At 29.6% G+C, this 16,992-nt stretch overlaps 3 protein-coding genes and 1 non-coding gene across 8 annotated transcripts; 2 read left to right on the top strand and 2 right to left on the bottom strand.

The window, feature by feature from the left end:
- Positions 1–8: 8 nt before the first annotated feature.
- On the top strand, positions 9–82 carry TRNAT-AGU (transfer RNA threonine (anticodon AGU)). Its single transcript has one exon. It is a non-coding gene; the product is annotated as a tRNA-Thr (tRNA).
- Positions 83–1,539: 1,457 nt separating this feature from the next.
- On the bottom strand, positions 1,540–4,080 carry LOC115719199 (exonuclease DPD1, chloroplastic/mitochondrial). Of its 3 annotated transcripts, none has more exons than XM_030648147.2 (4): positions 3,807–4,080; positions 2,536–3,152; positions 2,101–2,306; positions 1,540–1,997 (listed from the first exon to the last, which is right to left on the bottom strand). In XM_030648147.2, exons 2-4 carry the CDS (start codon positions 3,114–3,116, stop codon positions 1,786–1,788), a joined length of 999 nt encoding a protein of 332 aa, XP_030504007.1. In that variant the 5' UTR covers positions 3,117–3,152; positions 3,807–4,080; the 3' UTR covers positions 1,540–1,785. The 3 variants fall into 3 exon arrangements, with proteins under 3 accessions (XP_030504007.1, XP_060964872.1, XP_030504008.1); XM_061108889.1 differs by having other exon boundaries at positions 1,540–2,026; positions 3,807–3,940; XM_030648148.2 differs by lacking the exon at positions 3,807–4,080 and adding an exon at positions 3,676–3,800.
- A 118-nt stretch (positions 4,081–4,198) lies between these two features.
- Positions 4,199–6,825, top strand: LOC115719200 (superoxide dismutase [Cu-Zn]). Of its 3 annotated transcripts, none has more exons than XM_030648149.2 (8): positions 4,199–4,335; positions 5,042–5,130; positions 5,225–5,326; positions 5,434–5,529; positions 6,066–6,097; positions 6,205–6,280; positions 6,399–6,452; positions 6,550–6,825. In XM_030648149.2, the coding sequence occupies exons 2-8, from the start codon at positions 5,055–5,057 to the stop codon at positions 6,570–6,572; spliced, it is 459 nt and encodes a 152-aa protein (XP_030504009.1). In that variant the 5' UTR covers positions 4,199–4,335; positions 5,042–5,054; the 3' UTR covers positions 6,573–6,825. The 3 variants fall into 3 exon arrangements, with proteins under 3 accessions (XP_030504009.1, XP_060964873.1, XP_030504010.1); XM_030648150.2 differs by having other exon boundaries at positions 4,201–4,335; positions 5,051–5,130; XM_061108890.1 differs by having other exon boundaries at positions 6,399–6,825.
- A 5,702-nt stretch (positions 6,826–12,527) lies between these two features.
- On the bottom strand, positions 12,528–14,173 carry LOC115720617 (GATA transcription factor 17). The gene is made up of 3 exons (XM_030649779.2): positions 13,774–14,173; positions 13,543–13,641; positions 12,528–13,215 (listed from the first exon to the last, which is right to left on the bottom strand). The coding sequence occupies exons 1-3, from the start codon at positions 13,798–13,800 to the stop codon at positions 12,799–12,801; spliced, it is 543 nt and encodes a 180-aa protein (XP_030505639.2). The 5' UTR covers positions 13,801–14,173; the 3' UTR covers positions 12,528–12,798.
- Positions 14,174–16,992: the final 2,819 nt, after the last annotated feature.

The following is a 16,992-nucleotide window of genomic DNA, read 5'->3' as shown; positions in this document are numbered from 1 at the left end:
ATCAACAAGCTTTCATAGCTCAGTTGGTTAGAGCACCCGTTTAGTAAGCGGGAGGTCTTGAGTTCAACTCTCAATGAAAGCATTTTTCATTTTTTAACCCAATTTATTTTTTACCAATTTTAAAATTAGGATTTAAGACATATATTAATTGTACATATATTATGTCAAGGCCTATGAACCTAATGTATATGTTTTGTTGTACATAATAATTGTTTTATCATATGATATATGAAATCAAATAACATAAGAATTATTTCATAATTTTATAGGTTGAATGCTTTTTTATATATTAGTGTAATTTGGGGTCACACTATTAATAAATTTAGTTTAAAAAATTATTTCTACTACAACATCTAAAATTATACTAAAAAATATTCTTATTTTTCTGAATTAATCAAGAGTTTATTAATTAAAAAATATTCTTGTTAATTAACAAAAATCACTACAATTGTTATATTTAAATAATAATTTAAATAAACTTCATAATTAGTTTAAAAATAATAATATTGTAAAATCGGTAAAACTCGATAAATTGAAATATCATATTGTTTGTAATAACATATATACAATTATAGGAAAATTCTACAATGCACCCCCTTAAAATGGATGTATTGATGCACCCCTATCTGTTTTAGCATCCGAAATAATTTTTTTGTCAAATTTTTTCTCATAGTCATGTACGTTATAGTTATTTAAGACATCCTGCAAAATTTTAAGAAATTCAAAAAAGTTTAACACGCCAAAAACTACGTTCAAACAGCATATTGCACGCGTGACTATTTTATTTTATACCCGTGTAAAATAAACTGTTTGAACATTGTTTTCTATATTGTAAATTATTCTGAATTTTTCAAAATTTTGTAGGATATCTTAAATAGATATAACGTAAATGAATATAAAAAAATTAGACTAAAAAATTATTCTAGATGCCGAAACAAGTTAAGGGTGCATCAATACATCCATTTTAAGGAGGTGCATTGTAGAATCAGCCAATATTATATTACTATAGAAGAAACATCACATTCACGACGAAAGAAGTTACATTAAATTAATTCAAACCTAAAATACAAATTTAAAAAGATTAATTAAATTATATTAATTTTGTAAGTTACCGTTACACAAGTGTTCAATTAATACATTTCGAAGTTCAATGTGAGTTTTCTTATCTTTAATTTTTCTATGTTTAGCAAAAGATTCACACATGCAATAGACAATTTGAACCTTGTTTCTAGCGTGTTAATTTTTTTTTTAAATTTCTCAAAATTTTGCAAGATTTTTTAAATAATTATAATGCACACGACTATAAAAAAAATTAAACTAAAAAAATCTCTCAAATACCAAAATAGTTAGAAATAAACCAGTACACTTAAAAAAAATGCATTTTAGAAATTTCTTAAATTAAATTTATAATTTCATAAATAAAATTAATTTTATAAATACAAATAATAATATAAATAATTAAAAAAAGAGATCAATGCCGTTCCTATAATGGCCCGGCATATAAGTCGTGTATCGTAAAGTATGAAGTCCAAAATGATATTTACCTTAAATTATGTAAGTCACAATTTAGTAACTTTTTTATTAATAAATGTAAACAATTACAATTAATGGCTTTCTTAATGCTCTAACAAAAGCCAGTGGATTCCAACACCTTAGACAATTGAAGTAAATTACTAGGTGTGTAAAAGGGTATCACCTATCTCTCATTCTGAGTTTGAATAAATTCAACAATAACAACAACAGCAACACAAGTTAGTTCTACAGCAAATGGCTGCACAAGCCTGACTAGCTGGGTTTCTTCTTCTTCTTTTGATTGATCAAGTCCGAGGCACTGAAAGACCTTTCAAGAAGGTCCAATGTTGAAAGCTTCAAGTCGAAGGTAAGCCTTCGAAGAATTAATGTCAAACCTTTCACATCTGACTCAGCTCTATGAGCATCACCTTCCCTTTTGATTTGAAAGTGTTCCATCAAATCTTTCTGTGATGCCTTCTTTGATCCTGTTGACAATATTTTCATAATTCAAAAGCTTTTAAATATTTAGTACTCAACCACAAATGTTGGACACATAACAAAACAAACACATAACAGAACAGAACACACCTTCAATTTTCATTAGTTCGCGTGCCAAAGGAAGGGTGTCAAGGAATAACCAATCTGAAGGAACTTCTATCGAGCAGCGACTGAATTCGCTAATCAGAAACGGTACATCAAAGGTTCGAGCATTGTGTGCCACCAACAATACCTTGCCTCCAGGCATTTGATGGCTACTGACATACTGAAGTAAGATTGGTATCAAGTCCTTCATCCTCCATGTAAACAGAATATTTATTAGCTATCATTTATTAAATAAAAACTAAGAAATGCAACACAATGAAGATAAATTCTTGTTCCAACTTAACAGCAGCAGTTTCCTAAACCACTTTTACTGAACTAGCTCACATGGGGTCCTATAAAACTACTCAACAATGCAGAATTAAGACACTGATTATCTATTCCATGTTCTAAATTAACAGTTGAAACAGAACATAATGATACCTTGGAACATCGCGTCTGTTGACCATGCTTGAGGTAATGCCATGAACTTTAGTATTTGGCACAAACTTATTCGGGTTTACCAATGTCTGGAAAGTACTATTCTTACCGCCACGAAGAACTTGAAGTGCAATCTCAATGACACAATCACTGTCTCTGCTAAATCCAGTTGTTTCAATGTCAAAACAAATAATTGTCAATAGATTGGCCAAACTCTCATAACTCTCTTCTTTCTGAACTTCACAATATTGAAGCTTTTGGAATTGACTAATCTCAGTTTTACCAATACTCAAAGAACTACTTGTTGCTGAAATGGTTTCATCTAAAACTTCATGCCTAATGCTGCTAAGTTTACTGGTTTGAGGGGTATTAATACTTCCTTCTGTTTTTGTTGTTATAGGCCTTCTTGTCCATTTCTTAGTATTTCCTCCTCCAATCCCCGGGACTTTGGGATCATGAAGCTTTGAGGTAGTGATGTGCCTCCTAGTCCAACTATGGAGGCTTCCACTCCACAAATGAGCTAAAGTATTGACTCTACATCTAGAACCATGAAATATTGATAGATTCATGGGAGCTATGATCATCACAAGGACAATTTGCTTTCAAGTTTCAACTTTCAACTACAAAGAAAAAAAAGAAAATGCAGCATTAGGAATAGGAAGAAACTCTGAAAACCTATAACTAATGACAAAGACAAACTAATCTATCCCCAAACAGTGAAATGAATTCCAAGATCAGATATTTTAGGCATTTGATTCTTCAGGAACTAAATTCGTGATGGGTTTTTTCTTCCATTGGATAAAGATCCAATTTTTGCATAATAACCACTAAAGAGTAAAGACATACCTAAAAAAGATATTAGAGAGAACAATGAAAGATTGTGATAAATAAATGAAACCAATCAACAAATTGTACTGAGAAACTCATAAGAATTAAAAAATCTAATTATTCCCAGAAAATTTCCACTACAAAGTTCAAAAATTTACACTAAAACTTAAAAAAAAAACAGTCAATTTGTATGAAACTAACTAAAGGTGGTAGATTTCATTCTCTGGTCATAGAAATTTCATCAAGCTACAATATTTATCACAGATTCGTAACAAACAAACCATAATAAGACATTAAATCATAACAAAAACTTACACAAGTGAAACTAAATGATGAACTCACGAGGAAGAAGAAGAAGAAGAAGAGACCAATATAATGAAAAGGAAGAAGAAGAAGAAGAATAGACGAAATGAATATAAGAAAGGAAAAGTATAAGAGAGAGTTACCTGGAAGTAATAACAAAGATTGGGAAAAGAACCGCATTTGTAGATACGTGTAATGGAAGTGAAGTTATATATATATATATATAGAGAGAGAGAGAGAGAGAGAGAGAGAGAGAGAGAGAGAGAGAGAGAGAGAGTATGAGGACGACAATGGCAGTTGTGTGAGTCCCAATAGTTGCGGATCGTGCGTCTGAACCGGCTATAACCTCAACCCTCACCTCACCTACACTACACTACACTCTCCCATCTTTTTTTATTTTTGACAGAAAATGGGATTTTTGTAATTTATTTTTTAATTTGATATTTATGAAAAAAAAAAAATGAAAAAGAAAAAACAATGACTACACAATCAATAATGACAATAATGCCCTTTGCAATGTGGGTTGGTGGTAGGTGGTGGAGAAGTAAACCCTAGAACATTCCCCATTAGACTTGTTCAATTTTACTCTCTTGACTCACACAGTTTTTTTCATAACCCATCTGCATCAGAACCTTACTTTCATTCTTTTTCTTCCTTAGGGGGTGTTCTGAGGTGAGCTTCATCTTTCTACTACTGGTTGATTTTGTTAAAAAAAAAAATTGGGGGTGTTTTTGATCTGATTACTTAGCTAAGATTTCTTTTTGTTTTGTTTAAAGTAGTATTATTTTTGTGATCTTTTTTGTTTTGTTTTTGATCTGATTGATTTTGTAATTATTTTTTGTCTTTTGGGTATTTTTGATCTGATTACTCAGCTAAGATTTCTTTTTGATTTGTTTAAAGTAGTATTATCTTTGTTTTCGTATACAGTCTAGTGATGAACCCAAACTCAAAGATTATATTTTTATTTTCTTTGAGCTGATTTTGAAGATAAATAATTATTCGTAGATTGCATATCTGTTCTTGCTTATGCTGGGTTGAAAATTTTGATGGCTGTAATTTCATATTTTCTTTTCTGGGTTTGATTGTCTATTTGAATAGTTTGTAGAGCAACAGTTCAAGAAAATATTGAGTATAGGAATTCATTTTCTGTATTTTTAAAGATGTACACTTTAGTGGGTATTTGAGTGTTTTAAGGTTTGGCTTCATTTACTTTGTTTAATTATGCTTGTGAAAGTTCCTAAGATCCATTGCTGTAAGATCAAATGGTATTGTTTGACACTATCCAAAAATATGAAATTTACAGTATTTAAAAGGAAGAAATGAAAATGGCTGGATTGATTTTCCATTCTGGGTTTTTCTAATTAGCTATTTTGCTTAGATCACATAGAAAAATGGTGAAGGGAGTTGCTGTTCTTAACTCTAGCGAGGGTGTCAAAGGAACTATCCTCTTTGTCCAAGAAGGAGATGGTAACTAACTACAATAGTTTACTTGATTTGATTATGTTAAATGTCAATAGCCATTGTAGTATTTAGAGTGATTTCTTATGCAATTCTTTTACAGGGCCAACCACTGTGACCGGAAATGTTTCGGGTCTTAAGCCTGGCCTTCATGGTTTCCATGTCCATGCTCTTGGGGATACCACAAACGGTTGCATGTCAACTGGTACAGTACAGCTTCTGCAATCTTTGCTCCTTTATAGTAGAAAGAATTTAACTATGCTTCCATACTTTGTGTCTTGTTTATCGATCTTAATTTTGAGTTTCTTGTAGGTCCACACTTCAATCCAGCTGGTAAAGAACACGGTGCCCCTGAAGATGAGCATCGCCATGCTGGTGATCTTGGAAACATCATTGTTGGTGATGATGGTAAGCAAGCAAGTATTTAGTGTTTATATCATGGTTTTGAACTGCTTGTGCACTTCATAGATAGCATGTGGCAATTGGGCATTCGGGTACATTATATCTTGTGTGAAAGTTATGTTCTTAGGGCTTGTTTGGTACATCGTGTTGTATTGTATTGTGTTATTTAATACAATCTTATGTTTGATATCAATTTGTATAAATAGGTTGTGTAAAATTATACTATCTTTATCATAAACTCAACCCTAACTCGGTCCTTGGCTTCAGTCCCGGGGTCTGGGTTCGGGTTCAGGGTCTAGGGTCATGGTCCGAGTCCCTAACTTCAGACCTTTTGTAAATATTATAATACAAACTAGTACAAATAATTTGTTATGTATTAAATAATACGAAACACGTTATATTAAAATATATGGTCGTAATAACTAATACAATACAGTGTTTTATCCAAAACATTGTATTATTTATTATTTAATACAATACGATCCTTATACGACCTACTGATGAATGATAATAGCTCATTCTCTCATTCTTCTTTGTTTCAGGAACTGCTACTTTCACAATAGTTGACAAGCAAGTATGTTTTGTTTGCTGTTCCTTTTTTCTTTCAAGGGTTTAATTCTCTAATGCTTCATATCATAACCATAACTTTTTCTAAAAGTTCATATTCATTTCTGTTCATAGATTCCTCTTTGTGGTTCAAACTCCATCATTGGTCGTGCTGTCGTCGTTCACGCTGATCCCGATGACTTGGGAAAGGGTAATAATCACCCCCCCTATTGCTTCCTCTCAAATACTCAACCCTTTTTAATTGTTTAAACCTTGATAACAACTTGTGATCTAACTCAATACAACATAACATTGGCTTGAATACTTAGGAGGACATGAGCTAAGCAAGAGCACTGGAAATGCTGGTGGCAGAATTGCTTGTGGTAAGTTGATAGTAGTAGTGTCAATTGAATTGTAATCCAAGTGTTAATTCTTATGATCCTTTGTGTATTCATTTTTTTTTTTTTGGCTATTGTGTAGGTATTATTGGTCTTCAAGGATGAATTGCCTCCTTATGACTATCTTGAATAAGAGGGAAAATACATAGCATATTGATAATTGGGTTGGGTGGGATCCATTTTATGCTTTTGTACAAGTTTGTACTTTTGTACTTGTGGAGACCATGTTCTCATTCTGGTTGAATTTGATATACATGTGTTTTTGTGTTTTGGTGACCATTAACTTCTCTCACTCAAGACATTGCCTTAAGCCTATTAATAAGTAATGAGAATGAATGGTAAGATAGTCATTTTCTTATGCAATTGTATATTTTAATTTATTAAAATTAGGAAAGAGAGAATTTGTTTTAATAAATAATAAAAGAAAAGGAATACTTTTTCTTTTCTTAAGAAATGCCATTAAATGGGTGTTTGTAATGAGGTGTTAAAAAAATATAATTATAGAGAATATTATGATGGAAAATATAATTGTGAATAATGTGTAAATTTTATTTGGTTGTGTAAGGTAATAATTGAATTATATAATATTTTGTTATAGTTTATGTAAAAAATAAATGTAAATTTTTTATAATTAATAATAAATTATTAAAAATGACATTAAAATAATATGTTTATTGTCATATAAAATTTACATTGATGTAAGTTTAGATTAATTTTTGCTATTCGATATACTTTTAACATACCAGAGCAAATATTTTACAAGAACTGTATTTTATTTTTAGCAATAGATCACCATTTTTCATCTTCATTAGAGATGCACTAATTTTTGATGCATAATGCATATTTTGATTATGTATATCATTACTCATAATGATCTTTATTTAATATTCAAAATTACACCAACCAATTCAGTTTTTTCTTTTATAGACCAAACACATTAGGCTGTTAAGCTCTTTATGGGTTAATGATTTTCCATCGGGTTTTCACCTTTTTTTTCTATAAAAAAAATAATTTTGATGGTGTTATAAATATTAATAATTATGTGGATGTCCAAATTTTCTATTTATTACCATTAATTGTAATTAATATTCCTCTTTTTCTTAGTTTCTTAATATTTGTATAAATAGGGGTTCACTCCATTGGAATAAACAACTCAAAAATTCTCATTCACTTTCTCTTTCTCTCTTCATCTTCTTCATCTTTTTTTTCATTTACTTTTTTTTTCTTTATATTATTTTATAACAGATGGTGTATTATACACATAATTAGAGTTGATGTTTAGGTTTTTTAAGTGATAATTATATATAGAAAAAAAAAATGAGTTATCCAATGTTTCAAAAAAATATATTAAATTAAATGCACGTGACTCAATTAGCAAAGTTGGTGGAGTTGAAATGGATATAATATAATACTTGTGTTAATATCACTATAGTCAATGTGGATTTTGTATAAAAATAATATAGTTTTGCATAACAAAACAAAACAAAGTTGAATAGCAAAAGAGGATTGCATTGTTTTATTGAATTGTGATGTTAAAGGCGTGAATTGTGGATCCTATAAATATATATTGGAATAATAGGATTAGAGGAGAATCTTGAGTTGAGAATTGAGTATTAAGATGACAAACAAGACAAGATAAGATAAGCTCTCTCCCAAAACAATTTTCAAATGGGCTTACAATGGCTTCAACAAAGCCCATAACCCAAGCTACCCACATCTTTATTCAAATATTGGCCTAAAACAAGTTGGGTTCAGGGCTGCTACTTTTTACATTGGAAAACTTACAAAAATACTGAAATTTAAGTTAAATTTTATAAAAATACTGTCACACGAAAAATTACTGTATTTTTATAGTAAAACACAAAACATAACAACTCAAAACAACAGTAGAACAACTAAAAAATACCAGTAGAATACCAATGAAAATTTAACACAGTATACTGCTGTATGAAATTTATAAAAAAACACAGTAAAAAAGTAAAAAATACCGACTGACAGTATTTTTGTAAAAAATGAGAAAATTTAATATACCATATAAATTTCCCAATAAAAAACTGGCATTATTTTTTGTAAAATAATTATAATTTTATAGTGATTTTTTTTTTTTTTACATTGTTACAATTTTTTATAGAAATAACACAAAAATCACAAGAAAACTACATAAAAGTAACATAAAAATAATATCTTAATAATATTAAAAAATAGCATGCAAAAAAACAAAAAAATCAACAGCAAATTAATAAGAGTACAACATAAAAAGATTGTATTTTCTGTAAATAAAATAAAAAAAAAATTATAAAAATATTTAAAATTCTGTGAAACCGTATTTTTGTAATTTTTTTTTATTTTTGTATATTTGTAAAATAATTCCAATAAAAAAAAATAAAAAAAAAAAAGAGGAGACGTATTCTCATTAAATTAAACAACAAAGTTATATCAAGCAACACCTATATAGACAAAGCTAAGACCACTATCAAGTATTCTCAATATTAGCAATGATTTTATTTTTAGAGGACATTCTCATTCTACTTAAACAATTAAAACCAGCTTTATTCCCTATTTAATCAATATCAAATAAAATAGGATGCAACAGCTATAACAACATATTACGAAATTGAAAAAGAATGAAATGATTTTATTAGAATTGAATGAATGAATTTACAGAAGGGAACAAAGTATTTATATCACATGACATAAAATACCAACTAACATAATCCAAACCAACTTAACTAACTCCACTTGACTTTAGAAACTAACTCAACTATAACTTTGCTAAAGAATTGGTTAAAACAGTTAGAGAAAAAGGGAATAAAATCTAACTATAAATAACCGAAACTAAAAGACAATAAACGAGCTACAAACTAAGCTAAAGCTAAAGTCTTAATACAACAATTAGACAATGTAAATCAAACCCTAATTGTTCATTCCAATCTCTCCAATCAGTTACTGACATTGTAAATCAGACCCTAGTTGTCCATTTCAATCTCTCCAATCTAAATACACAATGGGCCAAGTTATGAAGCTCACCCATCCATGGAACTTGCACAGTAGTGCAACAGAGAAAGGGTGCAAAAAGAGCAAGTGATCATGGCATGGCTTTTAAAAAAATTCATTACAAACGGGACAGTAAGGAGAAGCAATAGAGAATTGTAACCTTTGATGTTTATCTCTCTGGTCATCAACTGAGAGTTCACCATCTGCCAAAAAATAAATTCGCAATGACTACACCACAACATCAAAGAGCGAGTTGTAAAATTTGCTAATCTTAAACCTTCATTTACACCTGCAACATGTACTATAGATTCAGATATGGTTAATCTAAGCTTGAGGAGTATGGGAAAATTACAACTAATGTGCTAAATCAAATAATCTAAAACTTAATCATCAAATAATTATCAAATAATTAGCAATGACAAGATTAACAATTCACACAGTATTTAGAGATAAAATAAGGATGAACTTAGTATTTAAAACTAGAAACGATTAAGGCAATAAAATAATAAAATCAACACCAAGATATATATCGGTTCAAGTCTTATAAACTGATATGATCTATGGCTCTACTCCAATTTAGAAATACCATTGAAATTGTCTTTATTGATTGAGTTAAAATAGAGGTACAATACACTCTAGATCGATTCTCTATTTGAATTCTCTTAAAGTGTTTTTCTCTCACATTCTTACTCAATAATCTTTTTCATCTCTAGAAAATTCTTCATACAATTCTAAAACACAATCTCTCTCTTTTCTTCGAACCACTCTCTCTCTCTCTCTCTCTCTCTCTCTCTCTCTCTCTCTCTCTCTCTCTCTCTCTCTCTCTCTCTCTCTCTCTCTCTCTCTCTGTGTGTGTGTGTGTGTGTGTGTGTGTGTTCTAAATCTTCACCCTCGAAGTCACCTCTCGAAACTAAAAAATGATAAGTCTTGGTGGTATTTATAGATTAGGGATATGGATGCAAATGCTAAGTTGTTAAGTTAGTTACAACTTTACAAACTCCTCATAGAAATATCTCTACGTCAGCTCAAGTTAAAGTGCTTCCGAATGAGACGTACGCTTTTTTTAAGACAGACCGAAGCGTATAGTGAAGAGACTTCCTGGATAGGAATAGTGATAGCTGCATTCAACTATCCAGGCCTCTCTTCCAGGAGGGAACACTTAACCATCTGGAACTCGTTTCTACGAGAGAACAACTAGCCATCCAGAACTCCTTTCCAAGAGAGAACAACTAGTTATCTAGAACTCCTTTTTGGAGAAAGACAAGTTGGACTTCCGTGAACGACCTTCCGGATCTCTTTCTATAAAACAAACATCTTTTGGAGATCTATACATTTGGAGGAAATATATCACATGGAGTTTCTTCCAATGCCAATTAGGATCTCCTCAAGTCGAGTGATGCCAAAAAGGTTTTTCCTTTCAAGTAGATACTTTGCAACCATTTGACCCAAAGAGCATCAGGTTTAGAAGCAATATCCCAAATGTATTAAATGATCATTCCTTTATTCTATTTTGACCCCTCTAAAAAACTAATCCCTCCATATTATTTTGGAAGACACAGTTTCTCCCAAGAGGTAAAGTGTAGCTTGCAGTTATCCTTGGTACCCCACAAAAAATTCCTACAGAATTTGTCAATCTCTTTTATAACACTTTGAGGAAGGAGAAAAATGTTCTGTCAATAGAAACAGATACCAAGCAGCATAGAATGAATAAGTAGAGCCTTGCTAGAAAAGAAAAAGTGTCGACTAGCCTAATTATGTAAGCACTGCTAGACCTTAGAGATTATAGGCCCACAATCTGATGTTCTTCATCTTATAGGTCTTAAACGGACCCCACAAGTATTTCAAAGGAAAGCTTCCTTTCTCATAACCCACAATGACTCGTGAATGCTCCTTTTAGTCTCTTATCTAGTGCCCCAAAAATAAATTTGAGATTTCTGCTTGTTGGCAGACAACCCTGAGGTTTTGCAAAACTCAAAAAAAGCATGTTGAAGAAGTTGAGCAATCTGTGGATAATCCTTACAGAAAATAACAAGATCATCATCAAAATATAAATTAATAGACCCAATTATTAGCATAAATGGTGAAAATGAAAATCTTTAAACTTTGAAGCATGAATAAGTAGACGAGTGAAATATTACATGATTAGCACAAATAGCAAAAAGGATATTGGATCTACTTGCCTAAGACTTTTTTCCTCTTTAAAATAACCTTGGACTTTCTTTACATTTATTGGACCTTTAGTTGAGATAGGTATTAAGAGATTTTTCTTTTCTTTTTTTTTAGATGATTATACTCTATAAGAGCCATGTCCGTGCATATTTCTATTTTCCTTTAAATAAGAATATCAATAATGTGATCTTTAAGACATCATTAATTCATAATAAAAATATAAAGTAAAAGACATTCAAAATATCAAAAATATTAAAAGTGACTAACGGTGCTACTTCCCCAGGTATCAATATTAAAACTCATATAATTTAATATAATAATTTTTATAGAATATTATTAACAATCATAAATTACTACCAATAAATAGTGCTACTGATATTTTATAACAATGCTCCAAAAAAAAACTAATTATGATTTTATTTAATTTTTAATTTTATCAAATCATTGACTTTTGTCAATTTCATTCAATTTCTTATTTTAATTGTTTATATAATATCTACCAAATCATACCCCTCAAATTATCCTAGACCTCATAAGAAGTTATTCTTATTATAAAGTGTTAATTTTTTAATTATTTTCACTAAAAAAAAGTCTCCTATCATATCTTGCTCATACCAATTTATTTTGACGGCCAATCTTACCCCACCCACCCCCATTTTAGGAGCTAAAAAAGTAAAGACATAAAGATGTCGAAGACGACCAACAAATTCAAACTAAATATTTTATTTTTCCATAGTCAAAACTATCAAACTATAATTATACGTCGTCATCAATTAATAAATGTAGCACAACCCAATTGAGATTGGTACACATATATACCAATCATTCATTGTAGTGTTCTAATAATAATATGTATATATATATACCATTACAATTAATATAGTACCAAAAACATTAATAAGGAATGTATGTCACCTTCTCTAAGTCTCAAAAACAAAAACACTATTTGGTTGACCCCTTCCTTTTCATTAACTTTACTCCCAAAAAAACAATATCATATCATTTAGATAAGCACCCCAAAACAACATTAACATAAGGGTGTATAATATATATTTATATAATATAGTGAACCTTTTCTAAAAGAACACACAACAAATTAAACAAACATGTATTTTTTAGTGTTCCTCTTTACTTTTTATACCCCATCACCACCATTAGAGCACTATTTTTAGGCAAAAACAGAGCCACAAGACAAAGCCATTAACAAAAAAGCAGCTTGTTCTTCTTCACCCAACTTTTTTCTCTTACTACGACACCTCTGTTTCTTCACTACTGATGGTGAAGAAGAAGAAGAAGAAGACAGCCTGTGAGTCAACACTTCTTTTCCCAAAGCAATTAAACGAACTTTTAATGTCGTTTGAGTCATACCCTTGTCGTTTTGATCACCATTAACATTATTATTAGTAGTGTTTGAAACAGAGCTTGTTGTTGTTGTTATTGTAGTAATGGTTGTTCCACCAGAAGAAGAATTGGGTTGATTATTAGTACTATGGCTTCTCTCCTTTTTCCTTTCTGTTCCTTTTTTCAATCCCAACATAGATGCCATTTTCTTCCTGTACCTGATCCCACATGCGTTACATAGTGACTGAAAACAAAAAACACACACAAAAATTAATACAAAATATGCAAAAGAATAAGGCCAAAAGGGTTTTGAGTATTGAGAAAGAGATAGAGTTTTGAACAAAAAAACACTTATAATAAGTTGATAGAGCAAAGAACAAAGCTAAGCAAGAAAAACCCATTTGAAATCATCTTAAACAAAGAAGATGTGATGATTACAATAAAAGAAGATGAAAAAACCCAGATCAAATTCCTGTATAATGGAGAAATTGGGTAGAAAATTGTTTCAAAAACTAAAAAATAAATAAACCCATTTGAGGGTTGAGGCTAGGAGAGGATGGGGGGGACAGACCTTGGGTCCAGCTGGGCCACTTCTCCAGAGGGGAGTCCTTGTGGTCCTACAATCAGAGCAGCATTTCTTATACTCGTTTGTTTGATCAGCCAATGATTCCTGTTTCATCATCATTATCATTATCATCATCATCATCATCAAAAAAGCAAAATATTAAAATACACCATGAAAGTGAACTCAAGCTCAAATGTCAAAAAAATGAAAATAAAAAAAAAAAAATAGAATCCGAACCTTTTCAGTAACATCCATGGTGCCCATTAGTCCAGTAAGTAGTGAATAAAATATCAATGAGGAAGAGAGATCAGAAAAAGATCGTTGGTCTAAGTGTAGTGAGTATGTTGTATAAGATGATCAGAGTGATAAACCGTGATCATGAAGTTTGAGCTCAAAAACCCAGTAGCCCAAAATTTGAATTGAGAGAGAGAGAGAGAGAGAGAGATGGAGAAAGAGGAGTGAGGAGAGAGACCCACACACCGATAGTGATCGCTACTGTACTGAGTACTACTGGATATGTACAAACCAAAACCCTAACCGGTTTAGACGAAAATAAATTAAAAATTAAAAATTAAATTAAAATAAAATAATGTAAGAAAATTCGGTAGTCTCTAAAAGGGCACTTCTCGTAAATTCTTATCTATTTTAGGACAAGTTTTTAGTTAAATATATACATTTTTTTTTTTTGAGTTTTATTTGTTTCCTACAAATTTATCAATGAATCTTTATTTTAATAATTTTTATTTTATATATAACAAAATTTTACAATACATTCTCCTAAAAAAATACACTGAATACAGATGTACCTTTATCTATTTTGGTATTCTAAAAATCTTTTAGTCCAATTTTTTTCTTAATCATATACGTTGTAGTTATTTAAGATATCTTAAAAAATTTTGAAACCTTCAGAAAAATTTAACATGTCAAAAATAAAATTTAAACAGTATGCTACACGCATGACTCTTTTATTTTATAAGCGTGTATAATTATACTTTTTTATCTTATATATATTTAGTTATATTAATTTAAAAAAAAATTCTTCAAACTCATATTCTTAAAAAAATATATTTATCAAAAAAATTTATATATGATTTAAAAAAATTATAAAAATAAATATTAAAGTTAACACAAAAAAAAAATATGAGATAAAAATTTAACTAAAAAATATTAAGAGTGATTTTTAAAAAATATTTTAAACTTAATTATTTTAAATATTGGATTGTATTTATCATTTTGTGGGTTGTAAATAAAATTATTCTTTTTTTTTCATGATAGTTTATTTTGTAAATATTGAGGACCACATAAGAATTTTTTTTAAAAAAATTACGGTACTAAAAATAAAGTTAAAATATATTATATGCACGATAATTATTCTAACTTTATTTTATAATTTTCATACAGTTTTTTCAATATAAATTTCATTTTAAATTCATTAAAAGAAAATTTACAAGTAATTGATACTACATGTTTCCGTTTAGACCGACAATAACGAGTTTTGTACTGATGAAACTGAATGAAAGTTACAGTTTTTCAAATATTGAATACTTATACCGCTAAAAAAATTAGAGTTTATGCCGCTTATAAACTTAAAATTTTAAGTATACTTATGCTGCTCTTTACTATTTTATTTTTGACATGTTAAACTAAAGAGTTTTCTAAAAAAAATTACATGGTCCTAATTAAGTGCAACATACACAATTATTTTAAAACAAAAAAGTTCCTCAATGCCCAATAAAAAAAATGCTAAGAGGTACTTCATAGTGTCAAGCACCACAAGATGTGACATACGATTATAGGTACAATTTAATATCAAGTCATACATATTTTACTTTGATAAATAACATATAGAAAATTACTAACCACCTGCCACATAAGAATAGTATTAGGCACAATGAAAGAGCCAGGCCAAAATTTAGCATGAGGCAATATATGTAAAATTATTTTATTTTATTTTTTTAATTATGTTTTACATATAATTTTAAAAAAATTAAAATAAATGGTAAACTATTAAGTTATATATAAAAGGATAAATACCATTTTGGACCCTGTGTTTTGTAAAAGTTACAGATTGGACCCTATGTTTTGTTAAATGACAAAATGGACCCTATATTTTCTAAAATGGTAAAAATAGGACCCTGAGTTTAATTTTAGACAACTTTTTTTTTAATACAACCAACTTGAAGATAATTCCTAATACGAACAGATACAAAAAATGTAAACAGTTTTATCATAGCACTTTTAGATCGAATTATAATTAAACTTTAAAAATCAATTCAGGGTCCTATTTGTACTATTTTAGAAAATACAGGATACATTTTGTCATTTAACAAAACACAGGGTCCAATTGGTAACTTTTGCAAAACACAGGGTCCAAAATAATATTTACCCTATATAAAAATATAAGATATAAAATCCACATTGGAATAGAGGAACACACCTACTAATAATAATAATCTACAATAATATTCCAATAATAAACTGTGGTTATAACAAATCTTCCATTGAATTATAATGAAATGACGAAAATGTCCTTCTTAGTGATTGTATTGCTAGTGGTGACGTAGCACGTCACCCGCCAAATTTCAGATAAAATCTGATAACACGTGGCGACATGCAAGAGTGCGTGTTTCTTCACGCGCGGCAACTGAAATAAAACGCTTACTCGCTCTAGCCACTTGTTCGTTGCGGTTTTAGTCTGTTTGGCTTTTTAATTTTTGTTTTATTTTTATTTTTAATATTGAAGAATATTAGTGGAAAACAACTCACATAAATGTAAATAATATTAGTAGAAACATAAAATGAGTGGGGGGCAACATAAATAGTATTTATGAAATATACATTGTATTTGTATGGCAAAAGTATCAACCATTAGTAATGGAGTGGTTTGATTATTATTCTAATTAATCAATAAATAACTTTGTTAATACATATTATTGCTCCTTTTATAACCACTTTTTGAATTAAACGACATATAAAGAATACCTGTGTTTATTGTGTGTGTGTGTAAGAAACACAACCCATATAAGAAGGATTATATACATATATTTTAATAATAATAATAATAATAATAATACTAAATCTGTGTTTATGTTGTGTGGATTGAACAATTTTGTTTTTGGTTAAAATGGGTTTAAGTTGAATTTTGTTATAATTTACTCAAAATCAAAGGCATGGAACTTATTCCAACACAGATCCTAAAAGCTGCCTGCCAAGCATGCATCATCACTTTCTAATAAGAGGTATATGTATATACCTAATATTGATGGAAATATATGTACACCTATTATCCACCATACAATCAATATATATATATGGTCAAATCAGTTTATACTGTCAACTTTTGACCAAAAGAAATCACCATGTATTCATTTTGGGTATTTTTATTGGTTAGTGGTATTTTTAAAAATTATTTTTTTAAGTTATATTAGACTCAATATATAATTATAAGGATATGAT

The sequence above is a fragment of the Cannabis sativa genome, chromosome 2 (assembly GCF_029168945.1).
Source record: "Cannabis sativa cultivar Pink pepper isolate KNU-18-1 chromosome 2, ASM2916894v1, whole genome shotgun sequence".
NCBI lineage: Eukaryota > Viridiplantae > Streptophyta > Magnoliopsida > Rosales > Cannabaceae > Cannabis > Cannabis sativa.
Note: the sequence above shows the minus strand (reverse complement) of the source record. Positions and strands in the feature narration are given on the sequence as shown.

Bases quoted from the DNA above. Each gene is read 5' to 3' on its own strand.
- LOC115719200 (XM_061108890.1), top strand. From the start codon at position 5,055: ATGGTGAAGGGAGTTGCTGTTCTTAACTCTAGCGAGGGTGTCAAAGGA. The intron at 5,131-5,224 runs GTAACTAACTAC...ATTCTTTTACAG, and splicing joins CTTTGTCCAAGAAGGAGATG to GGCCAACCACTGTGACCGGA. The intron at 6,098-6,204 runs GTATGTTTTGTT...TTCTGTTCATAG, and splicing joins TCACAATAGTTGACAAGCAA to ATTCCTCTTTGTGGTTCAAA.
- LOC115720617 (XM_030649779.2), bottom strand. From the start codon at position 13,800: ATGGGCACCATGGATGTTACTGAAAAG. The intron at 13,642-13,773 runs GTTCGGATTCTA...ATGATGAAACAG, and splicing joins CCATGGATGTTACTGAAAAG to GAATCATTGGCTGATCAAAC. The intron at 13,216-13,542 runs GTCTGTCCCCCC...TTTTGTTTTCAG, and splicing joins GTGGCCCAGCTGGACCCAAG to TCACTATGTAACGCATGTGG.
- LOC115719199 (XM_030648147.2), bottom strand. From the start codon at position 3,116: ATGATCATAGCTCCCATGAATCTATCAATATTTCATGGTTCTAGATGT. The intron at 2,307-2,535 runs GTATCATTATGT...GTTTACATGGAG, and splicing joins AACAGACGCGATGTTCCAAG to GATGAAGGACTTGATACCAA. The intron at 1,998-2,100 runs GTGTGTTCTGTT...TATTGTCAACAG, and splicing joins CGAACTAATGAAAATTGAAG to GATCAAAGAAGGCATCACAG.